Below are 20,051 nucleotides of genomic sequence, written 5' to 3' on the forward strand. Positions count from 1 at the left end.
AAAATTGGAGAGACTACTGAGATCATCTAATCCAACTGCCAACCTATCATGACCATACCTACTAAACCATATTTCTCAGTACCATATCTACTCTTTTGTTGAACACCTCGGGATGGTGACTCCACTGCCTCCCTGGGCAGCCTGTGCCAATACCTCATCGCTCTGAGAGTAAATTTTTCCTAATATCCAACTTGAGTCTCCACTGGGGTAACTTATGGCCATTGTACCTGTTTCATTATGCTTCTGTGAAACTTTGTTTTTAATTTAAGAACAAAAGAAGTTGTAAATGGAACCCTCTCTTTTTGGGGGAGTAAACCCTAAGCTACAGTAACTCAAGAAGTATTTAATGTGTGAATAAATGAGTGGTGCCAGGGAGATGGTGAAGCCTCCTTCCACTGCTGATCAGGCTCTCAAGCTGGTAAGGCTGTTGGTAAATTCAGTAATATGGCAAGGAAGGAAAGCTTGGACCACTAAGTAGGGATTTGGGGATATTATCATAGTTTTTGATAGATTTCTATATTTTGAAGATACATAGTGAAGCTAGTGTCATATAGACTTGAACACCTACAACTTGAACTTGTATTTTGAAGCCTCACAAAGTGACCTTTTCCTCTGTTTCTAGCTACCTTATTAATTTCATCCTTGATGCCACGCTGGGGATGCTGCTGATTTGGCTTGGTGTGAAGGTGGTCTCCTGGGCTGTGCAGCGTCAGAAATGCACACATCTTGTCTTTGGAGAATATGGTACGTGTTTACAGCTCTGCACAAAGGTGACTTGTTTCTTCTCTGTGAGAGGAAAGAAGAAAATGGCTGGTTAAGGGGAAAACATGAACTTCTATTACACATGAACTTCTATTATCTGTCAACAATCAACACTACTCAAGGCTGGGGGGAAAGAAACACTAAGATCATCTAGTCCAATCATCAGCCCATCCCCGCCATACCCACTAACCCATGCCCTTAGTGCCGCATCTTCCCTTCTCTTGAACACCTCCAGGCGTGGTGATTCCACCACCTCCACAGGCAACCTGTTGTAATGCCTCACCACTCTTTCTGAGAAGAAATTCTTCCTGTTACCTAACCTGAACCTCCCCTGAATGTTAATTATGTTATGTTTTGGGGGCAAAACTAGGTTATGCTAACTGCTGTTGTATTAGTCATGCTTGGGCACAGAAGATTGGTGATAAAAGGTTGAACATGTCCTGAGGTGTATGATCCCTCAACAACATGCATGTGACAAATCATGGTGTTTGGATGTCATAGTGGTTTTCTGTAGGACTCTGTTGTAGGGGTTTTGTTATTGACTTCCTCAGCCTCTTTTTGAAATGTGCAGTTCTTGAAGTTGTCTTGAGCTATGGTAGGCATTGACAGAGCAACAAAACTGGGTTATCAAATGATATGTTTTCCCCAAATTACATTTTAAAACCATTTTTCATTTAAAAAAAAAAAGTGCACGTAAGCTTGTCAGCCTCTGCTTCAATTTCTGTGTTGAGAAAATTGTTTACAAAAAAAGCCTTTCTCCGACAGCCCCACTAGAGGGTAGCACTTCACTTCAGAAGGAGGAGAGCAGTGCTTCTCCGCTGTGAAGGGAGAAGTTAACCCGTTGGGCTATTTTGCATTAGTCTTTTTATTTAGAAAGTACACATTCACACGAATAACTTTTAAGTCTTTATATCATTAAGTCTTTCTAAGGGTTGTGACATTCCTCTGTATCCCTAGAAGCTGGTGAAACTTAGACTGAAGTGGGATTAGTGTGGAAACAACACTGAATTCTGAGTTTTAGTTGAGACTTCTTTGGTGCATAAGAGAGGGAGTACTACACCTACCTAAATAGGTTTCAGCACAAGGTAGAGGGGATGGTTGGGTTTGTGAGGTGACTTGTGGCTAAACCTGAGAGTAGTTTTAAAGGCTGCAATGTTCTTAAGTCAAATGAGGCAGCAGAGGAATAAATATTCCTGGTTCAGGCATTGGTACATTTTCACTTTATGAGCAGTGAGTACTCAAAGCCCAACTGCAGTCATCCCAGAGCCCTGCTACACATGCCACGTCTGCAGCTGAATAGAAGCAAGAAAATGTTAATGCATATTGACAGCTTTAGCCTTGCAGGGTAGTAATGAACTTCTTGAGCTGAAGTTTCTGTAGTCTAAGCCAACCTCTGCGAAGGGAAACAACTTGCTCCTCCAAGGAAATCTTGATTTTTGTTAACAAAAAAAAGTTTCTGTTGCTGTATGAATTTAGTTTTTGAACTGGTGATTAAATCTCATCCACCCAGCACCATTCTTGGCCAGAATGACTGTGATGGAAAAGTTAAATGGTAGTCAAATGGCACATTAAATGAAAATCTTGCTTCTGAGCTAAGAACTCTATCCTCATCTCTGCTGTTAAGTAACCTCCAGTCTGGTTTGAAAGATGCTGGCAAACTCTCCACAGTTTAATACAAGCTTCAGATTCAGTTTCTGAACTAATTGCTGTACCAGACTTGCATTGTTTTTTCAGTTATCCTGAGGAGCAAAAGTTTCTCCTGCTGTCCTACAGAGGAAGGTAGGCAGAATACCACAAAAACACCAAATCCATGATGCAGACAGAACCTACACTGTTCTCTCAGGCAACCAGCTGTCCAGAACTGACTGTTTAAAATAGATTATTCTCATATTTCCAAAAAAAAAAAAAGTGAGAGACACCCATTCTGAGATCAGTCTCTTGAGTCTTAGCCAGAGACAGCTGAGGCCAGAAATGACCTGTCTTTAGCTAGTGGAGAGTCAAAGGTTCCTATACCTTTATGCTCCTCTATCTTTGCCCAGAAGCTCTTTGGATTTTAAGCATAGGAAGGTAAATTTGAAAAGGCTGCTGTCTCTTCTGGAGGTGCTTGGCTCCTGAGAATGAAGACTAGCAAGGTTTACTCTTCATGTTGGGTCAAGTAGGTTTTGAAAAATGGAGGCTGGAGTTGATCAACCACCAAAGTTCAAGTCCTTCAGCCTCTTCCCAGTTCTTGTGCCTATACAAAGCTTGGTGGAGGGAAACCTCTTGATGGCTGCAACATCGCTGCGCTGTGTGTGTACCAATTCAAATATTCAAGTACTTCTAAAATAGAACTTTGAGGCAAACAAACTCTGTCAACTCATATTAAGACACTTTTGCAGTGAGTGAGTCAAATGCTGAAGAGCAGCATCATGAAATGGTGAGAAGAAGTGGATATCTTGGCTTGAAAAGTTATTCAGGGAGGCAGGCTTATATAGGAACATGGCTGTGGTCACTAACTGTTCTGTTTGATTTGTGTTCATTTGCTGTCCAGAAATGGAAAGGCGCATTGCTTGGAGGCCTCTGAAGTCTGTTTAGTGGTCTGTTGAACTCCTCTGGTCAAACTTAGTTATAGCAGAATGTGCTTTGTGCCAGCTGCTGAGTTTAACTGAGGACCTGTGTAGGCTGCTTCTGGCCCTGCTGTGATGGCCTACAAAATTTCCATAGTAAATATTCCCATGAACCGAAGCAGCCAAGGGAGCTGGCTCTTAATGCTTGAGGAAATACTGCTGAAAATAGCTCTAACCTAGGGGACTGTTTTGTCCTTAGCATGCAATTCAGATGCTTTACCAATATTTCTTGCTTTCTGTACATAGCATTGAGAATTACACAGATACTTTTGTCTTGGAGGTACAATTTAAATATTCTTCACTGAGTTTCTATTAATTTTCCCCATCCCTACCATCTAACCCAATACAACTTTCAGTATTTTCAAACACTCACTTTTCCTCAGCCTCCCTGAATTCTCTGCCCTGGCTATGGTTAAATATTTTCCCACCTGCTCAGTGCATGTGTAGTCTCTGGAAGACTACAAATAAAGCTGTCTGGCACTAACACGTGGGCCTTGACAGCTTGGTACATTAGACAGCTTGGATTAAAACTAATCCTGTTGAATAGTAACAACTCAAATACCTCAAGGAGTGCTGCTTTTGCTCTGTAAGCAGTTGGGCTCCCCCGCACAAGCAGAATATGAGCTGTGTCTGAGAGGTTGCTGCAGGCACTGGGGGATCCTAGATCTGTTTCACGGAGGTGATGTTGATGGTGGGATAGGGTGCTGGAGGAGAATGGTCAAAATGCAAAGTGTGCATCCTTTCCACTAGGAGTTGCAGGGCAAAGATTTATGAGTGAGGAACCACTCAAAGGGAGCATGATGTGGCTTTCTCTAGCACATCTGCAGAGATCGTTTGTGCCTGTTCTGTTCCTTGCATAGAAAGGGAAGTTTTGCTTGCAGCGAAGGGAGGGCATTGAATCGGTTTCTGCCTCCAGGGAGCAAACTGGGTTTTGTTGATTGGCTATCTTGGATGGCAGAAACAGCTTTGGAGACACTCATCCAAATTTGCTAGTGGAAACACCTGATACAGAATCATAGTAGTCTTTCCAACCATAATGAATCTAAGATCATATAGTCCAGCTATCAACCCATCACCACCATATCAGGGGAATCTCTCACATCCATGGACTGAGGGATTTCTGGGCAGTGCTTGGTTCACTGAAGACATTAAGTGGCATCTAAGGATGCTCTTGGCCTGAATTTCCCCATCCCCACCATCTAACCCAATACTGGCTGAAGGAAGCCAGGATCTAAGTGAGCACTCTTCTGTCACTGGGATACCAGGATGCTGGAGAATAACTTCTCAGACACCTTGTGATCTTTCTGCTAGATAATGGCAATAAAGGCATGTAATTCTGTGGTTTGGGATGCATTCCTGTACAGAAACATCCTATGTTCTGAAAACAAAGCTTAGAGTCTTAAGAGGAGAACAAGGTTCCAAGTAGCAGCTTGAGGCTTCTGAAGGTGATAGAGCAGGTGGCTACGTCTGACCCATAGGTCTGCAGGTCTCTTTGCAAATCCTTCTGTTGTTTAATCTGGGCATGTCAAAGGGCTATTAGAAACTCTTACTGCAGAGGAGATATGCAGGCGATGCAGGAAGGATCAGAGTGAGAAGCTGGATATTTGATGCTCCAGAGGCGGAGGCACCTCTGACAAGGTGAGGTCTGGTGGGTAGTAAGGAAAAAGAAGGGTTTCTTTAAGACTGAGAGTGAGGGAGAAATGATTTAGATGAGAAAGCATTAAGGATGGGGTGAATCTGCTCTATGCTGGATTAGGCAGCAGATTGTTTCTCTTACTGTCTGCATCTCAGCCATGTTAACCAAAGCTTATCTGAATGATGGAGGGTTAGGGCTGTTAAGTGCACAGTATGCAGAAGTAAGATCTATAGCTGCTCGTGATAACAAATGGTAGTGACCTATTGCCAAAAGGGGGTTGAGGGAGCAGGCATTTTGGAGGTATCTGCAGCTTGCTGATGCTTTTGGAGAGGGCTGAGGCATCGGAGAAAAGCGTGCTGCAGGTGTCACCACAACCACTGTGGGACAGCTGACTTGCAAAGCTGTGCTGTCAGCCCCTGTTTCCCCATAGGGGATTGACCACAACAGCTGATGAGACAGAGCAAAAGGCAAAGAGTTCAGCTGCAAGTAGGAGACCATGGGTATGTTTGTTTTCCTGTTTTGTCTGTGTGAGCTCTGATAGATGATGGTAGCCTAAGGGCTTATGAAAGGATTGGTTGGTCTGGGGATATCAGGCAAAAAGTCCCACTAGGCTCAGCCAGGGCTGAAGAAGAGTAGATACCAGAACTCATCAGGAGAGGCTCCAGGAGCAGTAAAACCTCTTTGACCCCAGCCTTTAACTGCAGACTGCCAATGATGCTGCACAGACCACCCATCCAGCTGCTGCCTGCCAGGGAGTGCAGATGTGTGCTTTCCAAAATCTTCAGTGCTGGTTGCACTTGCACGTAACCTTCCCAGCTCCTTCTCCATGTGGTTCCTGCTGGTCTGGCTCTCGGCATCTTGAAACCACAGCTTCCACTTCCTTCTCTCCCCTCTTCAGTTGTGGCTTGGGCAATTATAAAGCTGGAATGCAAGGTGATCACATGGAGCTCTCTGGCATGGAGAGACGAGCTGGATGCCTCTGTTCTTAGCAGTGGCTTTGCAGATATTTTGGTACATTGCTAAGAAATAACAGGAAGGACAAACATGCATGCAGACCTGTTTTTGCACTCCCTGCTAAGCAGATTCTCCCAGTACTGGATTTCGTCAGATAGCAGCTCTTAGTAAATCCTGGCCCGTGCTGCTGGTTTCTGTGACCAAAGGTATGCATGATGATTTGGATCAATGTTTGCAAACTACTTGTGTGGGCTTCCCTTCCTGTGTCCTAGCAGCACTGTGCTGAGAAAAGCAGGGCAGAGCTCCCTGTCTGTTGCCATCCAAAAGTAGCTTGAGCATCTTGCACAAGTGCAGTTCCAAGTTCTGGCTCAATTCCTCTGGAAGCAAACACTACCAGCGATTATCTTTAGATTTGGATGGTAAGAGGAAGTGTTGCATTTTTTCCTAAGCCAGATATTGCAGCTCAGTTTTGCAGAACCAAGATATTCTGATGACCTGGGAAAATGATAACCAGCTGGGAGGGTACTTACAGATGGCTGAAGCAAGCACATGTAATGGATACAGTGCCATTATCACTGCTAGCAATACAAATATGCTTTTTTATTATTACTTGGTAAGTACTTCATTGGAAGCATTCATATTTAATTAGCATTGATTTTTTTTTTAATGGTTTGCTGTAAAAGATGGACCCAATGTCTCTTGCTTAGACAGTGTCACATAACCATTTATTCACTCAATCAGCAAAAGTATAATTCAGTTTAGGACTGAAAGCTTTTGTCTTACATTGAAATCAGTGACCAGAAACTTTTGGAAATTAGGCAGGTAAAATTTGGCAGGGGAGTAACTCGGAGGTGTAGAAAAGGATCTGTTGCACAGTGCTTTGTTTTGGGGGTTGGAGAAAAGATTATCAGATTATTTGAAAAGATTATCAGTCTGCAACTCTGGTCCATATGGAACAGGTTTTTTGTGAATTGTTCCTATGAGCTTACTATTCTATAGAAAGTAATAGGGGGGAAAAATGGTGATGGGGTGAAACTTCTTTACAGACTACTCTAGGTTTGCTGACGTGAAGAGAAATGAAGTCTCTGGTACCCTGACAAGAGAGGCAAACCAAGCTACTAATGTTCCGAAAGCAATGCTTGCTTGTGTAAGGAGCCATTTGAAAGCTTAGGAGTCTCAGCAGCTTAGAATCCTAGAATCACTAAGGTTGAAAAAGGCTACTAAGATCATTTAGTCCAAGTGTCAACCCATCACCACCATGCCCACTAAATAGACACACACACAAGCTTACTCTACACAAGGGTATACAGTGATCTGTGCTTTCAGATGGGGTACTGGCCACTTTCACAAATAGGGTTTCTTCCCCTTATCCTTGTATATATTGAGCTCAAAACAGCTCAGTACCGTAGGCTGGATACCTGCAATGCCTATTGGTAGCTGAAGGAGAAGGAAAAGATGCATCCCCAAGGCTCTGTACATTCAGGGCTCTTCCCAAGAGGAGGAGAATGTCTCCCAAACCAAGATCCATCTGTTTAGCTAATCTCCTTGAACTACTGGGAATGTTTCTTTCAGCTTTCAGTGGTTCTTGAGTATATGAGGGCTGCTGGATAAGCATGGGCAGAGCCTGGGCTGTCTCTCTCACCATATGCATAAGGTGAATGTGGGCATTATAGGACACATGTCAAGCCTGAGGTAACTTATCTGCAAGGCTGTCTTGTCTTGTGTCTATGTACTGTGCTCTTCTTCCAGGTGACCCTCCACAAGCTGCTGCTTGGATTGGCCAGTGTAGCCTCTACATGGTGATTGTGGCTGTGGAGAAGACCCTGATTATCCTTGTCCTGCTGATCCCCAGTTGGACAAAGGCAAAGGTAGGCTCCCAAGCTGTATTTTATTTTCCTAGCTACAGCTATTGTGATTTTTTTTTTCTTGTCGTTTTTGCCCTGTTAATGGTCCACATCATCATAGGTCTTTAATCCTTTTGACTTGTTGACAGCTCTCTGTGATAATTAGCTATTACTTAAGTCTGAGGAAACATGATTTTCATAACAACTTGGCTTTGTGATATGTTCTCCTGCTTGTCAAGAATGAGTGGAATATGATTATTTTTCTTCAGTTTTCTTTTCCATTCTCAGAAGAATAAAATGGTCTGGGCTGGTTGGTGGCTGAGCTGCTTCAGTCCTGCCAGGGGATTTCCACATTATCTTGTCAAGTCAATATACTTGTGGTCTTGTGCCTAAACTAGGGAAACTGCTGATTGTTCCAAATTAACCCCTATAGAGTATTGCCCCACCCTTCTCCTCATGCTTTTGAATGGTAACTAGAGGGACATTAGTTTGTTGGGATTGTTCTAATTAAAAAACATACATTCTTTTGGGAATTGTAGCCATTTATATGGAGGAAGGCAGGCGTTGTGGGAAATTCACTAGTACAAAAGCTATTTAAGGAATTAAGGGGTCATCCCAGTATTGAGTGTGTTTGCACTTGGTGCCTTGTACCCAAAAGGGCTGATGTGACCTAATTGTATTGTTACTTGCAGCAGTGTGGGAGCATTTATCTGCTCCTGTTTAGGGCTTCTTTTTCAAATGTAGCAGCCTACAGTGTTCAAACTTGGCTGTGAACATTGATCTGGCACATGGCTGTGCAAATATGCTGACTATAGTTTGCAGCTAGGCTCAAGAAGCCAAGAACAATCCTACCAGCTGTTGTCACAGGTAGTTAAAGTCTATCTTTACTCATTTTATTGCTGAAAACAAAATGTTGGCAGCTGGGCAAAAGAAATAGCCTAAGCCACCTCAAAGAGCTAGGCTAAAGCAAGGAATGCAGGGCCCTAGATAGGACATAGCTTAAAAATGCATCCTGTTTGCAGCAAACAGCTATTTGAGTAATGCTTCTAAATGCTTTTTCTTCTCTGCAGCTTCAGCAGATCCTCCTGAGTTACATCCCAAACCCCCAGTTGGAGCTCATCGTGGTCATGCTTGTTGTGCCTTTTATTGTAAATGTAAGTGATGTCATTGCAAGTACAAAATGGGGTGGTTTGGAAATGGGTCCTTTCCAATGGGAAGAATGTACAGGACATGGCTTGGCAGCCTTGAGTAATCAAAGTGGATGGACAAGTTAAAGGGGAGTGGAAGCAAAGATCTTTGCTACCAGCACAAATCTGTAGCTACTGCCTACCAAGGGCTCTGCTCCTAACTCCCACTCCTTTGTCCAAGCTGCTGCGTGGCTGATTTCTTTACTTTTCTTGAGTGCAGTTGAAACACATCAGTTGAGAATTGCATCTAAACAGCAGCGTGGAAGGAACGAAGGTGCTCCAAAGCCTGTTGAAGTTCTTATAGGAATGGGTTTTCAGTGGGAATTTGCTGCGCTTTCAATTGCGAATCAAAGTGGAGGAAAGTTGTATGGGAAGAGAGGCAAAAAAGACAAGATAATTCAGTGGACATTCAGGGCAAATAAGTCCTCTTACTATGATCCATCACAAGAATCTTGATCAAGGAAGCTTTTTTTTTTAAGTGTACTGTAGCTGAGGAAGGAAAAACAACTGTATGTCCTTGTTGTATATGCCAAGTGAAGAGTCGCTACCAACAGCACAAAGCTGCAAATATCTCAAGCGCTTATTTGTATTCCAACCTTGAAGAGAAAAAACAATGCTATTTCTTGCTTATATTCACCAGGGCTACTGGAGTAGCCAAAAAAGCATGCTTTCAGCAGAAATACAGGCTAGAGTCCCATTAGAGTAGCAATCTGGTTGTCCCAGGAGTACATAAGTCCCATTGAAGTGCATGGCAGATCTCTCTGCAAGTATAGTGACATGTATTTGGTATGAGGGTACTGGATTGAACATGTGCTGTGCTTTTTTCTTTTCTTTTCTTTTTTCTTTTTTTTTTCTTTGCAGTGCAACATGGATAGAAAGCACTGTTGAAACAAGAGACTTGGGTCCTTTCGAGAGATGTTGGGTATTGTCAGGAGTAGACCTTCTGCCAGACATGGTCTTTGTCCAACTGCATCATTTAAAGCTGTGATGTCTCTGTCACTTGAATTTGCAAGCAGTCATGGGAACATGAACAGAAGTGCTAAAGCTCTTGCAACGGATGTAGTGATGGGGACTGAGGAGCAGCAGTTCAAAGTTAAAGATACTATAAAGTAACATTCAGTATTAGCCATCTGTCTAGATTAGTTTGGACCGCCCAAAACTACTGATATTCTCAAGCTTAGTTTGGTGAAAGCTTTTTTCTCTCGTTCTCTTGATTCTATGCAGTGTGATTCTATGCAGTGTTTTACTGACAGATCAATTACTACCCCAATATGGCAAGTGAGAAAAAGATCTTAGCATTGAGATCTCCCTGAAAAAGAGATGAACTTTTATACTTCGTACAATAGATGGAGTGTTGGCAAGGATGGGTTTACCTGCCTGTGCTATTCCAACCTCTCTTCCCAACCCCACCCCACGGTGCACTTGCTTGAAAGCAAGCTCTAGTTCTTAAAGTGACTGGTGCAGGCAGAATAAGTGAATGAATACTGGATGACTTTGGTTCAGTGATTAATTCTGGAAGAAACTTGGTCTGTTGTGATCTGTTTTTGTCTCCAGTGAAAAGGGAATCCTCAGAATTTGTGAGGGAGAGACCTTAGCAACTTGCCTCATCTACCCTAACAGATAAACTTAACACAGGATTAATTTGGATATTGGGCTGCTGGAAGATGGAGGTTTGGAGGATCCAAAAAGAGAAGAAAGAAGTAGCTTGGCTTGCATGACTTTATATTTTGGTCTCTGCAGTCTATTCATGAAACTCTGTTCTCCCCAAGGCCGTTTTGTTCTGGGTTGTGGACAGCTTGATCATGAGGAAACACAAGCAGAAAGATATGTTGAACATCAATGGATCCACAGAAACCCCACAAGCTAGGAGTGAGGAATCTCAGGTAAGACCAAAAATGTTCTAAGTCAAAGACTAAATTGTGCACTTGGGTATGGCTTTTGTTTTACCAGAACTATGCAGTATACCATCATGTTACATAGACCTGGACTGATGTTTGATGAATATGGGGGTGACCTTGGGAAGTCCAAATAACTTCTGATGCTTGTAGCTGAGGTCAAGAGAGGTTCCTTAGGAGGATTTGATGTAGTATCACAATCTATAAAGAAGTGCTGAAATACTGTTCTCTAGTATGACACCATCTTGAGAGTGGGGGATCACAAGAGTGACAGGCTGAAGCTGGTGGGCACATCTGCCCTAGTACTATCAACTTTGCTATTATTAATTTTAGTTGATTTTGGCTCAGATCTTGCTTTCCTTGCTGCAATTAGCCTCCTTTTTTTTTGGGGGGGGGGGGGGGGGAGTAGGGGGGTTGGGGGCGGGGAAGCACAAGGCCCAGCTGGGAATCCTGTTTTTTTTGTCAGTATTCTGAATTATTCAGTCTAATAATGGTCTTGTAGCTGCAGAATGCTGTGTTTTGCATCATCTGAGCCTGACTATTAAAGTTAAGGAGACTGGGGTGGGAGTGGAATGCTCCAGTATCAGCAGGCTTTGTTCCTGTAGTTAATGACGTGTGGACTGCCAGGCAGGTACTGCCTGAGTTTCCCATCAGATTTTTTGCAGAAGCCACAACCTGATTCACTGGGTCGAATTTCCTTCCTTTCCCCTGGCTCCCAGCCCTTGTTTGAGTGCTCAGTGCCTGACTCCAGGTATCAGGAGACACTGTGATTGTATCCTGCAGTTCACTGGCAAGAGTTAAGGTTAAATCACTTCTGGCAGTCATAGTTTGGCTCCTGGAGTAGTTGAAGAATTTAGGATGGACAGAAATAACACTGAGAAAGCAAAAGGTATTTAACAGAGTAACTCTGTTCTTGTACTAATGAGCATGATGGCCAATTACTATACAGTCTGCAATGTATGCATGGGTAGTGGTGTTCAGTAGAGTCCTTGATGGTCTGTCCAATAAGGATGGCCTGGGGGTTCAGGAGGACATGGCATCTGCCCTTCTGGCAGGAAGGGCAGGCAGATGTAAGCAAGTGGTGAGACAAATGAATCATTCTTCTTGGCCCAACACCCAGATAAACAGCTGTGGCTTGGCTAGGTTGCTGAGAACACGTGAGCAATATTTCCCAGGGAGTTTCCTGAGCTGTGGGGCATCCTGAAGAAATCTGTATTGATCTGGAGAGAGAAGAGGAGCTGAGCAGTACCAAGATGTCTTAATAGTTGTACACTGAAGCTAAGGACTGCTACCTAGGACATAAAGGTGAATTAACTCTAGGTAGAAACTGTGCCCTGGTTATAGCACAGTCCTGGTTGCTTGATGTGTTCAACAGTGGTGCTTCCTGGGCTGGCCTCCAACCTAGCTCCACTCAAAATATAAAACTGATGGTGAAGATCTGCTTCACTGATTGGATATGCTGGAGTGTTTCTGAGGCTTACATTCAGCTAATATTAGCTGCCTCCTTGCCCTTGTTTTGACTAGACAGCAACTCAGATGCTACAAGCTCTTCTCCGACCTGTTGCAACCTAAGCTTGGGTCACTGAACCTCACAGATGTTATCATAAGCTTCGGGCTGCTGTAGATACACAGATGGTGTTGAAGTTACTGGATCTCCATAGAAATGGAGTTGTCTCCTGCCTCACTCCATTGGAGGGGACAAGTGTTTTATGGCCTCTAGCTCAGTTTTTGGATACCTGTTAATCTCCACAAGCTGGAAAGCCTCTTCTGATAGCTTGACCTAGGTAGGGTGCTTCATGTGGTGGGTATGGACTCCTGCAGGCTGAATCTTTCCGTCAATATCCCTTGCATATCCTCCAAGTATTTGGCTCCTTTTCTCATGAAAACTTTCTTTGAAACCTTCTATGTGCAGGCTGTCTGTCTGCCTTGAAACTGTCTGATCCGTCACCACAGTTTAGGTACTAAGGTGATAGGTTTGTACCTGGAACTGTCTGTAGGGACTGCTCAGATAAGCTCCTGTGTCTCTTCTCCAGCACTATACAAATAATTCGGGTAGGGAAGAATGTTAATTAAAAAAAGAGTCAGACATGAGTGATTTTTTTTTTTTTTTTTCCAATTCTGCTTCTTGGCATCGGGCCTTGAAGTAGACTCCTGCTTTGTCACTTTTTAATTTGTGCTGATAAATACGGTGTTGGATGGTTGAGTGCTACAGCTGGGTCAGCTGGGATTTAGGTTCAAAATCGGAAAATGAGGGTTTTCGGGGCTTGTTTTGCTTAAGCTTTCTCCACGTGAACAGGTTATTCTTCCCTCCCTGCTGCCTACCTAGACAGGAGGAGAGAGATTGCTGAGAAGCATCTCTGTACAGGGCAGGGCTGGCTGGGGCTAATGTGTCCTTTGGTTTATCAGGGTTCATCAGCACTGTCTAGCAGCAGGCGCCAACAGCTCCCCGTCATGCTGCCTTCTTGAATTTCAACCCTCTGCCTATCTCACCAGTAGTGTCATTATTTTCACTTGAACTTGTAGTTTCTGTGGAAAAGAAGGGGGAGAAAGGAAAGGAGTGGTCTGAAGTTAACCTGCTAAAAAACTGTACTCAGCACTTACCATAGGGATAGCAGCAGTAACAACAGGTTGGATATTAGGGAAAACTTACTCTCAGAGTAGTAGTGCATTGGAACAGGCTGCCCAGCAAGGTGGAGTCACTGTCCCTGGAGGCGTTCAAGAAGAAAGTAGATAAGGCACTGAGGGATGTGATTTAGTGGGCATGGTGGGGATGGGTAGATGGTTGGACTAGATGATCTTAGTGGTCTTTTCCAACCTTAACAATTCTATGAAATGCTGGTTTTGTCCTTGACAGTTCAGATGAGTAATAAAAGGAGACCTAGCTATTCTACCACTGATGTTGTTTGCTGACTCCACAGCTGTAGTGCAAATCAAATAAATGCCCATCTCCCGGGTTTCAAAGCTCTTCTGTGAGCCAATGATATGCCACTGGACTCTTATTTATAATGAAACTGCTGTGATGCTTAGGAATAGGACAAGGAGTAATGGCTTAAAATTTGAATGTAGGAAGTTCCATGTTAACATGCAGAACTTCTTCACAGTAAGGGTGATGGAGCACTGCCACAGGCTGCCCAAGGAGGTTGTGGAGTCTCCTTCTATGGAGATACTCAAGATTCATCTGGATGCCTACCTGTGTGACCTATTGTAGGGAACCTGCTTTGGCAGGGGAGTTAAAACTCAATCTCTTGAGGTCCTTTCCAACCCCTGCAGTTCTGTGATTTATTTTCTTTTTCATATTGAAACTCTGTTTTTTAGTTTTAGTGCAGAAGAATTTCACTCTTGCTTCCAAGTGAGCCTTAAATCTTCCCTCTGTCACACTTGTCCTATCTTGGTAAATGCTCAGTCCATTTTTGCCTTTGTGTGGGATGGATAGGTAACTTCAGAGTGCCTGTCTGAATCTGGTGCTATTCAGGCTAGGGAAGTGCATTCATCTGCTTGGCCCTGATTTCTGCTTTGCTTGTGTCCTGCCCTTGACCTGTGTTTCTTTTCCCTTGTTCTTGTAAGTGTCGATAAACTTCAAATCGTATCAGTAGTTTCTTTGTTTTCACCACTTAGGAAAACAAGTCAGTTTTAATGATGTTGTATTTGATCTTTTTGGACTTGTTTTAGTTTTTTCCTCAGGGAAAATAAGTGAGCTTCTGCTGCTTCTTTTCTCCCCTCTTTGAAGGCTTACACTTTCAGAGGCAAATTACAGCAACATTTGGTCTAATAGCAGCGGTACTTGTCAGAGTCTTTGCAGAGAAACTGGAGGTTAGTTTAAGGTTGAGAGGAAAGCTAACATGCTATATGGACCTGCCTTTGGTTCTCATGGAGTTCAGCATCAATTCTAATCCCTTCCATAGGAATTATAACTTCTGGCAAATTTGCTAGATTGAAGGTGATGGTGAATGCTGATACCTCTACTGCTTACTTTAAGAATTGAAGAGCGCTCCAAGAGCAAGTTTGACTTGCAAATTGGTTGGCTGAGCTGATTTTTTTTTTTAATAGCTCAAGGTGAAATGGAATGCCTGCTCATTAGGGGAAAGTTAAATGAAGATGGATATGGTCTCTTGTAGGAGACTGTCCCACCTGTCAGTCCTGCTGAGGTATGGGAGCTCATCTGAACTCAGATGTGAGAGAAAGATAGAATGGTTCCTGTCTCTGAATGTGACTAGTAGAGTTTCAGACAAAATTCCATGTCTTGCATGGAAATAGCCCTTGAGTTTCTCTGTTTTTCAACTCATTCTTCCTGGTGTGGGGAGGAATGTGTAAAGTATTTTAGGGCCGAGTGGAACAGTAGCACATTGTCCTGAGGCTGGGAAGCTGGGAAGGTCCATTTCCAGCTGTACCACTGATCTGTTGTGATTTTGACCTGGAAACATCTGTAGAGGAAGTGCCTTGACCAAGCTGTGCTGAAACATCCCAAACAATTCTGTCTGGGGAAAAAAATGAGGGCCTGTACTCTGACCCTCATAGCAGTGAGGTGCTTTCTCATGATGAAGCTCACCATGGAGCTGTGGAAGGGTTATTGGAGGACTGTTGGCTTGAGTGGTTTTGTATGAGCTCTAGAGCAGGCAGATAGCAGCCCAAAGAGGTCTGGATGCACAGCGCCTTCTACGTCAGCCATGGCTGGCTGTGAGAAGGTCTGAGTTTACAGCATGAAACCCACCTAAATAATCAGTTCATTAGACTCCAAAGATGACCTGTTGCAGCCTGTCAGAGTTCAGTGTATTTTTTTTTTTTAAATAATGTTGTGTGTAATTAATCACCCATTTTTTTCCAGGTCTTCCAGCATCATAATATTTATATGACAAACAGGAAATCTTCACTTGGAAGAGATGGAAACTTTCCTGTGATGTCTTGAACAAAAAAAAGAATGGGATTGTGTAGGTTAACTTAAGGGGATGGAGGGGAATGAGATCTTAATCTGATCTATTGCTATCCTTTGAGTATCTGATGTGCTGCTGTGAGGATAACGAAATCAGATGGAGTGTGTGTGAGAGTGGGGAGAATGTCTTGTTCTGTGGCTGTTCGGCTTTCTTTGAAGTCACCGACTCATTGCAGTTTGTTTTTCCTGTTTAGTTGCTTTGTTGCTGTGGTGACTGGCTTGGTGATGCTGTCTTAAATAAACAAGTGGAGGATATGTTCATTCACAACTGTATCTGGAGATGGGCATGAATAAGGCTGTACTCCTGCTCTGGTTGTGTTGTTTTTCTATTCCACCAAGGAATGCTGGGCTCTGGGTCTAGTTGGGCTGTTAGTGGGCCTGTTGGGCTGAAAGCCTATGAGATGTTGTGTAACTAGTGTCTTGGAGGTGGAAGGGTTTTGTAGGATGGACACGAGGCTTCACAGTTCATGGTTCCAGTTGCATCACAAATTGATGAGGCATTGGAACAGGCTGCCCAAGGAGGTGGTGGAGTCACCATCTCTGGAGGTGCTGGGGAAAAAAAGGCAGTGATGACACTGAGGGACATGTTTTAATGGACATGGTAGGAATGGGTTGATGGTTGGACTAGATGATCTTAGTTGTTTTTCCAGCCTTTATGGTTCTATGAATTTAGGGTCAGATGGGGCTGAGACTTGAGTGAGAAGTCTTAGCTGGGTGAAGCTGCTGCTTTTCTTTTTCATTTGGCATGGGGGAGAGTGCTAATTGGCTCTTTTTCCCCTTATTGGCCATGAACTAATGATGCTGACTAGATGCTGTGAGGCAAGTGGAGGAGAGGGGAGGGACTTCTGACATCACTCATCTAGAGAAATAAAACTGAAAGCCCTCAGCTGTGCTGCTAAACTTGTACCCATCTATAGCATAGAGCTAGACCCTGAGTGTCAAAGACTTGGTTACGCTACTGGTGTGGGGGATCACTGCGGACCAGAAATCCTTGGCTCCTAGCTGCTGCTGGGGTGACTGCACATCATCTGTGCTTAGATCTTGCTACTGCTGGGGGTAAAGACAATAGGACTGCTTTTGCTCAAAGCTGAGCTTTAAAGGAGTCAGATGGGGTTGAACAAACAATCTGTCAAGCATGAGTAGAATCATAGAATCTACCCATGCAAACAATTTCTGTCCAGCCTGCTGGCTGGCATTAGGTTGCAGCTCTTCTGCGGGGCTGTGCAGCCGTAGCCTGAGTAAAATCTAGCCTTTTTCCTCTTCCAGATGATCTGGCTGGAGGATGTTCCATCAGGATGGTTCTGTCTGCATCGAGCGAATGCTCCGGGCCAGTGGCAGCCACTTAGCTCAGAACTGCCTCTTGATAGCTTCAAGTCTGAGGTTAGCAGCTGAGAGCATAGGTGTTCTGGAGGCAACGGGCAGCCTTGTGGTTGTGCAGCAAAGTATTCTCATCAAGAGAGGTACTGGTGGGAGGTGTTGCTGCTCTGTTCTGGCTTCCACAGTTCAGACTCTGCTGAGTAGAAATAAGAAGGTGCCAGGCTAGCTCAGCAACTCTGAGCCTGCTGGCTGTGACTGAAGCAACCCTGAGCTCTGCTTGTTTCCCTGGCTAAGCTTTGGAGATAGCAAGCAGCTGGGGGCCTGGGAAAATGTCTCTGTTACAGCTGTTTGCAAAATGTGGCCTAGTTTTTGTGCATCTCCTCGGAGGCTGCAGCCTGGCCTTAATGTGAATGTTTGTGAGTCCTGTCCCCTGGTGAACAGAGCTTTCAGCTGCCTGTTCCACTCTCAAGAGGGCTTACGGATACCGGAGCATCTGTGTTTGGATCCATATGTTCCTGGCTGCTTTGGAGTGGTCAAGGTGACCTTAAGACCTCCCTGCTCTGCAAGATCTAACCCTATTGGCAGTAGATCCTTTTATGGGTGCTTGACCCCTCTAGTAGTCCCTTGCTAGGGAATATTGCCTGTGGTATTAAGATGAGAGAACAAAATTCCAGCTACCATCTGATTGAGGACTCTGATTCCATGAGCATCCGTCTGTTCTCCTCTCAGGTGCTGCTCTCTCCAGACATGGATTTTGACCAGTCTGAAAGTGACCAGGATATCTCAGGACTCCAAGGAACAAACCAGAAGATGAAGCAGTCCAGCTACCACGTGGTCATCTGATAGCACTGAGACAAGGGAGGTGGAGGAAGGAAGCAGTACTGTGATTCCTGAGCTGGCTGAGGAAGGATGCAGAATGCAGCTGATCCCTAGGGATCTGTGGAGCCCTGCCTCATGTACGCCTCTCCTTCTGCAGTTATCTCTTTGGGATGGTGCCTGTGCAGCCTGTATCTAAGCAATATCTGCTTTATCTACCCAACCCTACCATAGCACACTGCAGGGATGTTGAGGTTAGGGTAAGGATGTGTGCTTCCTCTGGCTGGCCAGCTGGGTGTAACTTTGTCAGGGCTAAAGACTGAAATCAAAAAGTTCTCTTTTTTTTATAGAAAAATCCTATACTGTCTGAACCGTAACATTTTTATATGCACAGACACTCTACAGAACTAGTTTGTGATTATATATTTAAATGCCTTGAATTGAGAAGATTGTCTCAATGGATCTGATTATTTTTTTTACTGTTTTATAAGGAATGCAATAAATATTTGACTTAAAACTGCTTCATATGTGATTGTTTTCCATATATTGTTTTCCAATGTTTTTCCCTGTTTTGTGAGACACTAGCCCTGCAAAAGGAAGGGTACGAGCTGTTGGGTCAATCCCAGTTCCTGGCATCTTCTGTTACAGGTTAGAAGTTCCTATTCTCTCTTATTAACGGGCTCTGATAATCTACAAACAACAAAAATGCAAAACATTCTGCAACTCTTAGAGAACAGCTGTTTAATGTGCTTGCAGACAGCTGTGCTGAAACTCAAGAGTCCAACCAGAACATGGTCTGATCCGAGTCTGAGCAGGTAGACTTAGGTAAGCCTCACATACTGTAGAAGTCTCAGGAAGTGTTGGGCAGGAGTTGTTTTGATGTTTTTTGTGTGGGCTTGGTTTTTTGTGGGTCTTCTCTCCATTGTGTTTTCATAGGAAAAACTTCCTTAATCAGGCATGTAGATAAAGGGTTTGGATTTTCTGACTTTAGAGGGCTCTAGTCCTTTAAAAACTAAGCTGAGAGGATGTGAATTTCCTTGGGTAGCTGTTCTTTCCGACTTCAAAGCAGTTCAGAAGTGTTAGATGCAAATAAGTCTTGCATGCCTCTGAGTGAACTAGACATGCTTGGCTACACTTGCAGCTGTGTAGCCCTATGATGTATTTCTAGAAGTTAAGTCCCTTTTTGTTTGTTCTTTATTTAATGGTCAAAATCCTACTTGTGCTGGCATGCCAAACGGCTGTTGGAACAAATGACACACAGCTCTCTGAACAGCTCATTTATACTGCTTCATGACATCACTCGTTGCCAAACAAGCAGAAGTTGTGGAGTCCTCTGCTGGTGAGGGCTGAAGCAACCCCTGTGTTGCTTAAGATCTTGAGAAAAAGCAGTTGAAAACAGCTTCCTGTTAGAAACTTGCCTCGGTGAAATGATATTTCAGTTTTGTTCTTGCTATAAGCTGTGTAGTGCAGTACTATGCAAAAGTACAGTCCTTGTTTTAAAATGGAAGGTGAGTGTTGTGATCTCAGTTCTCAGTGCTGGGTGAGGTGGTTCACAGTGGGCCATCATGAACACTAGGAAAAAAAAAAAAAACTTCCCTACTACAAGGGGGACAGAGCCCTTGAACAGGCTGCCAAGAGAGGTGGGAGAGTCTCCTTCACAGGAGATACTAAAAACCAATCACTTCCACTGTGCTCTGGAGTGATTGCTAAGCCTTTGTATCTGAGCAGTTTGTGATCATAAGCCACATCAATGCGAAGCAAAGTGCTCTGTGACACTCATGAAGGTGAGAACAGATGTGTGCTTGTCATGCACTTAGCACAATGTGTTACCTGGGGCATCTCTGGGCTATCAAAAAGGGATATAAAGACCAAGCCTGGACAACTCTGAAGGAGGGATTGGAACAGGTTGCCTGTAGATGTGGTGGATGCACTGTCCTTGGAGGTGTTCAAGATTAGGCTGGGTCAGGCTCTGGGCAATCTGAGCTGTAGGTGTCCCTGTTTATTGGAGGGGAGTTGGATTAAATGGCCTTCATGAAGATCCCTTCCAACTCATTATTCTATGGAAGGGGGAAGCTGAAGTTTTTAGTCCATGACCTGCTTTTGTCCA

At 43.8% G+C, this 20,051-nt stretch overlaps 1 protein-coding gene across 2 annotated transcripts in view; it reads left to right on the top strand.

Moving 5' to 3' along the window:
* The window catches only part of LOC100548072 (store-operated calcium entry regulator STIMATE-like), a 31,554-nt gene extending 13,085 nt beyond the window's left edge, over nucleotides 1-18,469 (top strand). The window contains exons 4-9 of one of the 2 annotated variants that reach the window (XM_010713850.3): nucleotides 623-744; nucleotides 7,708-7,826; nucleotides 8,873-8,956; nucleotides 10,759-10,872; nucleotides 17,078-17,191; nucleotides 17,858-18,469. In XM_010713850.3, the coding sequence (XP_010712152.1) occupies nucleotides 623-744; nucleotides 7,708-7,826; nucleotides 8,873-8,956; nucleotides 10,759-10,872; nucleotides 17,078-17,191; nucleotides 17,858-17,971 (667 nt within the window). In that variant the 3' untranslated portion in view covers nucleotides 17,972-18,469. The remainder of the gene's footprint in view (nucleotides 1-622; nucleotides 745-7,707; nucleotides 7,827-8,872; nucleotides 8,957-10,758; nucleotides 10,873-17,077; nucleotides 17,192-17,857) is intronic. The other variant, XM_010713912.3, reaches the window with a different exon arrangement.
* The last annotated feature ends 1,582 nt before the right edge of the window (nucleotides 18,470-20,051 follow it).

Source organism: Meleagris gallopavo, chromosome 1 (genome assembly GCF_000146605.3).
Source record: "Meleagris gallopavo isolate NT-WF06-2002-E0010 breed Aviagen turkey brand Nicholas breeding stock chromosome 1, Turkey_5.1, whole genome shotgun sequence".
Lineage (NCBI taxonomy): Eukaryota > Metazoa > Chordata > Aves > Galliformes > Phasianidae > Meleagris > Meleagris gallopavo.